The sequence below is a fragment of the Drosophila ananassae genome, chromosome XL (genome assembly GCF_017639315.1).
Source record: "Drosophila ananassae strain 14024-0371.13 chromosome XL, ASM1763931v2, whole genome shotgun sequence".
In the NCBI taxonomy this organism is placed as follows: Eukaryota; Metazoa; Arthropoda; class Insecta; order Diptera; family Drosophilidae; genus Drosophila; species Drosophila ananassae.
This window is the reverse complement of record NC_057931.1, coordinates 5,125,584-5,132,991: the sequence shown is the minus strand read 5'-3', so window position 1 is coordinate 5,132,991 and position 7,408 is coordinate 5,125,584. Positions and strand designations below refer to the sequence as shown.

The window sequence follows — 7,408 nt, the reverse complement described above, 5'->3', positions numbered from 1 at the left end:
TCGGGCATGGCTGTCAAAACAAATATTCTTAAATGGCATAACGACACTCACAAGTGGCAGGATTGGATAGGATAGGATCCTTTCCTTCAAAAGGACACAAATAAAAAGGAGTCATGGCGCAATCCTTTCTGGCCGATAAACTCTTGAACTCTTTGGCCGCCAATGGAATGGGGATATCAGTTGGATTTTTTTTTTCGGCATTTGGCTCGGGTTTTCTTTGTACGCGTGGCTTATGTGGAGAGATGCCGCATCCTGCGCCAACGGGTAATTACAGATCATGATTTATGGCCAGCTGACCCGGCCCCAACAACAACAACAAACCAAAAACAAAAGCAACACCAGGCCATCGATCGATCAGTTCAGCTCTGTCCGCCCATTTAGGCCCCTTTGGGGCAACTACCAACAAAATAAAAGCCAGAATCTCCTCTGCAGATGCGTCGCTCTGTCTTTGTTTTTGCGTTTTTTTTTCTTCGCATTTTATGCAAATAAATAAAAAGATCACTAAAGCAACAACAGAAACAACACACATCGAACAACCAACAAGCAACATCCATGAGACAGAAACTCCAGGGCGAGAATGTTTGACAAAAGTTGGGAATCTCGAGCAACGCCACCGCAGAGATTGATGAAGACCGAGGCCAGAGGACATCAAAACTATTTGCCGCGTCTTCAATGCACGGAAAGAAAAAAGGGGGTAGAGTTTGAGATATATATATATTGTCTATATATTTCTTTAAGCAATTAAAGCCATAACTTGTAGCTTCTATCTGATAACTTGTCTGTCTGCCTTTCTGTCCATTTTTAGACTGTAGAAACATGTATCTCTGAGATTATAAGAGCTAGAAGTTCTAGGTTTTTTATTTTATTATATTCTAAATGTTTTTTAAATATCTTTGTAAAATAAATTTAAAAAAAATATAAAATTAAAAGCCAATAAACTAAAAATAACTTAGTTTCGGAAGGTCTAACTTAAAAATATCTACCCATTTGAGAAAAAATAAACCCACTTATAGAGTTCAAAACCTTTTATTCAAGACCTTATTTTTAACAAATATGTATTTATTATATTTTTATTAAAAACTAAACATTTTCTTGCAGTGTCTTGGACTAATTGTTTGCGAGTCGCAGTCACTTTATGGGCAAAATCCATATAATCCATCAAAGAACATCTCAGACGCTTCGTGTTACGTGTTGCGGAATTTCAATGCGAGATCTGATGGCGAACTTTATAGTGTTTCTTATTTCTTATATCTTATTTGAATTTTTGGGACAAGTGAGAAGGGCACGTGTGTGTTGGCCACGAATTGGTCTGTCATCGTTGTCATTTAAAATGAAATTTTGGAAAATTTTTGGCCAAAAATGACTCCTCAAGTGGCTGGCAATTAGACGCTGGTGTTTTCTGTTTTCCTTCCACGCTCTAATGGGATTATCAGATAGTTCCCAAAGTCCAGACAGAACTTGGACCACCATCATGGTGTATAGTGCTTCTGAGGAGGTCACACCTATTATGGGATTAGGAATGTAATTCAGACCTCAGACTTAGCACCTTGAGTTTATTTTCCTTGGCAGGAGATCAGGAAGAAGGAAAAACCTGGGTGGTACTTGGTGGTATCTATCATAAAAATTATGGCACTCCCTTGGGGATTAGTGGAAGAGGTCCTTTATCTGGATTTTTTCTGGCAGGAGGCTGAATTTTCCGCGATTTACCAATTGTCCAGGTTCGCCGATTTTACTTATTAGGCCTTTTTTCGGCGGGTTTTGGCCTTCAGGTAAACCCTTTTCCGGGCAGGTGGAATCTTAAGCCAGGTCCCTGGCCGCGAGGCCGCCAGGTCAGCAAAGTCAGGGTCACGGAGCACGGATGGGGTCATAAAACGCGAACCCTGAAGAGTATATAGGAGGATCTCTAGGAATTCCCCGGGCAAAATACAAAGCGTTTTGAATGATCGCCGGAGAAGGGAGGGAAAAACGAGGGATCATCATCATGGGAAGGACAAACCAAACATAAAGAGGCAGGCGCCTACCTAAGAACTGAAGAAGATACAGGTCCAGGTCCAAGTCCAGAATCGAGAAATCGGAGACAGAGTTATCACATTTGGTATGTAACTACATTTATCACAACTTAATATGACAACTCAAATAACTTTTGCCTGGCAGGGCTCTGGAGGACTTTGCCAGTTCTCCGCCTGGCTGGGCCGGCTTGTCACATTTGGCCAACACTAATTGGAACATATATTTTTCCCCTTTTTAGTCCGAGCCTTGGCTCTTGGCTCTTGGCCCTCTTAGCCCTTTTTGGATGATGTACTGCCAAGTGCTGGCTGCGATTTATGCATCCTCTTGGCCCCTCAACTCGAACAAAATATAAAGATATCAACTCTGCTACAACTGCTACAAATAGTTGATCAAAACTTTGAGTTACGAACTTTTTTCCTTGAAAAGAAAGAGGGGATATGTATATAAGGAGTGTGTGGGCGACCCCACCCGAGGCTCTGGAGGCATCAATAATTCATAACGCTAATTAATAACGCCCCAGTTCAAATGGCTTGCGTGCGCCTCGAGATGAAAGGCCGAAAAGCCGACACTGCCGCCGCCTAACAGGATAATGAACCCCCGCCAAAAAATAAGAGCAGCATAAAGAATATATAAGCCAGAAACTAAGAGTTGGGCTTAAGAACCAGCTCATCCCCAAAAACCTTATTGAAATTCAAATAAATCGGTAACGCTGAACGGCAGAACGACGCCTGCAACTTGTGGCCTCTTTTGATTGCCTTGTTTCTGTCGAATATCCTTTCAAGGGGTATTGCTAAATTTTAATAAAAATAAGGACAGTTTAAGGATATAATATTTACAAATTTATAAAATTAACAAACCATTTTTAGACTTTAAACTTAGATAGCCAATAGACTTCTTTCAAAGAGGTACAGTTAGTAGTAGCATTTAAGTACCTTGATTATTTATTAATTAAAAGTATATTATTATATTTTAATTATTAAAAATTGAAATGAACTGAACTCTTGTGTAATTTACTGTAATTATTTTTAGTTCAAGTAACTTACATGACTTTAAATTTCTATTTTTAAAGAGCATCTCCTTATTCCCCTTAGCCCTTTTCAAAAATTTCCCTTAAATTCTGTTGGCTTTGGTTTTTCCTGTCGGTGGTTCGATGCTTTATGTTACTTTATTTTACTTTTTATTTTCATTTTTGTTATTTTTTTTATTGGCTATCGGGGCGTTTGCATCGCGCCTTAGGTGTAAAAATAAATGTTTCAGGTAACAACTTCTTAAAGAGCTGAATTATGGGCCAGGACTTGGACTGCGACTGCGACTGCGACTGGGACTGGAACTGGGACTGAGTCTGGCCATCAATCCTGGGGTCGAGCCTATAATTTGGTCAAATTTTTCGGCCCTGATTGATGCCGGTCGGCCCTGATTGTTTTTGTATTTTGTCTGTTTCTTGTTTTTTTTTTAAGCCACAATGTTGCTGGAGTGGCGCGCCAAGAAATCTATTAAAGAAACGCCAAAAGGGCAGCTGGAAAATGACAAAAAAGGGGCAAGAGGCGAAATCAAATGGCCATTTGTCAGATTCCCAGTGGGGGAGGGTGTCTTGGAAAGGTGAAAGTTCTTCCGGCTAAGCCTTCTTCCCTTCAAACAGGACCAATAGTAAACCCATTTCCATGAGATCCCCGACAACAATTGCATTGAGATGTCAAGTGTCAGCGCTGACACTGGCAGAAGAAAATGAAAATAAAAGGCTAGAGGGCTCTGGAGGAGCTGCAGTTCCCAAGGACAATCGAGGCTCCTTTTGTCCTGGCTGCCCTTTAATGTGTCAAAATATAGTCTGATCCGCATTCTATTCGCCGTTTGTTTTTCTAATGCAAAGTGATTTATTGTCTGTCTCGGGGCTTTGTCTTCCAGCGATATCTGGGATATGGGTGCGTGGGAGCGAAGGATTCCATTCGAAGAGAAAGGCTTTCTTTCTTTCTTATTGTATTTTATGGAAAGTGGAAATGGAAATGGAAAGTGCCAAGTAGTGCTCCAAGGAGACTATATTATAAAGACATCAATTTGTAGAGCAAACGCGGGCAAAGGTTCTTGAAATCAGGGAGAGTCTGGGAAAAGGAGTGGGGATTTATATTTATTTACCCACATATGTATATATATTGTATGCATTTTATTAAGTATGCCACTTCTTTAAAGAGATATTATTAGGAATACTATTATTATGAACACTTGAAATATTAGAGATATTATGCAATATGTACTATACAGTGTTATTATAAAGAAATATTTAAATTTATCTTCCAAAAGGTTGTATCTATAAGACCTATACGATTTCTGGGTAGAGTTTTAAATAACAGAATTCTATCTTGAAAATTGATTTATATTTTGTAGAAAACTATTATACTTTTCTAAACTTCTTTCATATTCCATGAGATCTAAAATGTATGTTCTATATCCGCTACAAGAACCCTCTATTAAAGATTATTAAATTAAAGTATTTTATAGTTCTCCATATTAAAGTGTTATAAGAAATAAAATCTGGAAAAAATATACAATAATAATAGGACCTTGTTTAAGGAATATATTTTTATTAGATAGTCGTTTATTAGATACTATACTAGTACTACTACTATTACCAGATTACTATATTCCATACTATATAAATAATATTCTGTATACTATGATATCACTAACCATAAAACATTGTAACCATAACCTCTGTATGGTCTAACCTATGTTATATGGTAAGTGATACTATATACTATACTACATACTATATACTACACTATATACTACTTCTTACTATATACTTCCTACTATATATTACTACTATTTATAATCATCCCTCTTTGAGGAAATCCCCTCTTTTTTTCTATTTTTACCCAAAAATGACGTGTCTGCCTGGGAATTTGCATTTCAATTGAATTCTGGGATGGCTCGGCGATTAAATTTGTTTTAGATAAGATATAGCCGAGAAAAGAGCGCCCCCGCCCGCGACAATCACTTCTCTGTAGACTTTAGAGTGAAGACTGAAGACTCTTGTAGATTGTAGCACGTGTCTCGGAGGCCGAGGGCTATGGAGGCACTACCTGAAGGAGCTCTTGGCCCGATTACCTGGCCAAGTTAGAAGCCGATCTGGCTGTTTGGATTAGTATTAACGGCAGCCCGCACATCCTGGCCAGGAGCCAGGCCACTAATAGCCAGGCCCCTTGGTTAGGGCCAAGTGCTACCCGCAGAATCTTGGCCAAAAAACAAGAAGCGGGCCTCGAGCGACTACCCCCATATTTCCAAAAACTTGTTTCAAGTTTATGATTTTTTATTTTCTGCTTTACTTTCCGGCCAACAACTTAAGTTATAATTTAAAAAAAGTGCTTGATTATTTTATAAATAATTTTATTTTTCATACTGGTCTCGTGGTCTTAAGATCTACGAAAAAAAAGGTCCTTAGACTAAGTTGACAAAAAAAAAGGATATTTTCTAGGATGATGTTTCGAGGCTGAGGAGCGATTATTTACAATTTGAGGCACTTGGTTCGACTCCACACTGACTAGAAGAGAACAGGACAGGGGGCAGGACGGGCGAGATGGTCACTGCTCCTGCCACAGGGAGATGTAGTCTAGGATCTCCTCGTCGTCCGGGGTGCAGTCCTCCTCGTCCAGTTGGAAGTGTTCGTACGGCTCGAATTTCATTTGCAGCTGGGAGTGGGAGTGAGAGTGCGAGTGGGAGTGCCCTTCCGTGTCCAGATCCAGGTCCAGGTGAGATCCTAGTTGTTGGGGAGCTGCCTCGTAGGTGCCCGAGTCGAAGGACATGCTGGAGTTGAAGGAGGAGGTGGGCGAGTGGCAGGATGTGGTGGCGCCCACTGGAGTAGTCGTCACTAAGTTGCTGGCCGCCACATTGCTGTTGAGGGAGATGGCGGTGAGTGGCTGGTGGGGGAACTGCTGGCGCTGCAACTGCTGCTGCTGCTGGAGGGGATTGGCGGCGGCAGAGGCGGCGGCGGCGGGATTCATCGCTGGATAGTAGAGATTGTGGCCGGAGGAGCTGCACGAGCTGCTGCCGGAGCTGTGGCTGCTCGACTCGTCCAGGCAGAGCTGCAACTGGGACACCGTCTGGCTGACACTCGGCCCACCGTTCAGGTCGTCCACGAGGTCCTGCAGCCGGCGTATGTACTCCACGGCGATTCGGAGCGTGTCCACTTTGGAGATCTTCTTGTGCGGACCCCGACCGCCACCCTTGGTCAGATCGGCGATGATGGACTGGGGGATGTGCTGCCTCAGTCTGGCGAAGCTGTTGTTCACCTGCTTGACCCGGTTCCTCTCCCGGGCATTCCTCCGCTGAACGGACTGCGACTGGTCCACGTTATACGGCGCCGGGGAGGATCCTGCCGAGGCGAGAGCCATGCCACGGGGCGTGTACTTCCGGGTCTTGATCTGAGCCGGACTCTGGCTCGGGTTCTGGTTCTGATTCTGATTGGAGGTCGGCGAGGGAGCCGGCATGATGTGTTGATAGCGGAAGGCCTTGCTGGCCGAGTTGATGGTGGTGGGGAACAGATCGATCACACTCGATGACATGTTATTGTTATTACTGTTATTTATTTTCTTAATATTTTTTATTTTTATTTAATATTTTGTGACAAGAAACACACAGGCACGTCGGTCGAAAAAACAGAAAAAAATAGTGAGCTGAGAGCTAAGAGCTGATGGGCGAGGGCTGCTGAACTTGATCGCAAGACACCTTGCACAAGAATGAGTCCCTTCGTCCTAAACCCTCATGTTTTGTACCCTTTTGCTCGCCGGAGAGTGGCTCGCGAGAGAGCTGGCCCGAAGAGAGCTGGAGCGAGAGAGAGTGCAGGTAACCTGTGCAGGTAGGTAGGTAGGGGAGGCCTTAAGCCACAGGTAGTTGCAGTTCGCTCCTGTTGCTCTCTTTCTCTCACTTTTCTTCGCTCTTTCTCCGACTGGCTGCAGAAACTGTTCCCACTCAGGCAGGCAAAAAAACTCACTCAAAGATCACTCAAGGCCTGGCGTTCTGAGTGGCTCCTTCGGAGTGTGGCTCCTTCTGGGGGCTGGCATGCCAGATATTTGATTTCCGTGTTAATTAACTTAGCAAAAGTTTAAGTCGCGATCTGCGGGCCGCCGCTGAATTCATGTGCAGCTCACGCACGCCCCTTTATTCATTAGCGCCGCTGCCTTCAAGGACTCGCAGTCCAACTGAACTTATTAGCCATTCAGAGCCGGGCCCTGGAAGGTGTTCGAACAATTTCACATATTCCTCTAATTAAATGATCAAAGGATCACAACTTTTTCACCCAAAACACGCCACATCTGACAGGTATTGTATATATGGTATATATATAGAAAAGTTGATCAAGTACAGTGGATAAGGGCTATACCTTACTTTGGATATATAATACTTG

The 7,408-nt window shown here is 42.6% G+C and overlaps 1 protein-coding gene across 1 annotated transcript; it reads right to left on the bottom strand.

Annotated features, from left to right (window-relative positions):
- Positions 1 to 5,374: 5,374 nt before the first annotated feature.
- On the bottom strand, positions 5,375 to 6,774 carry LOC6504132 (achaete-scute complex protein T4). The gene has a single exon (XM_001964210.4). It carries the CDS (start codon positions 6,564 to 6,566, stop codon positions 5,586 to 5,588), a length of 981 nt encoding a protein of 326 aa, XP_001964246.1. The 5' UTR covers positions 6,567 to 6,774; the 3' UTR covers positions 5,375 to 5,585.
- Between the last annotated feature and the right edge of the window lie 634 nt (positions 6,775 to 7,408).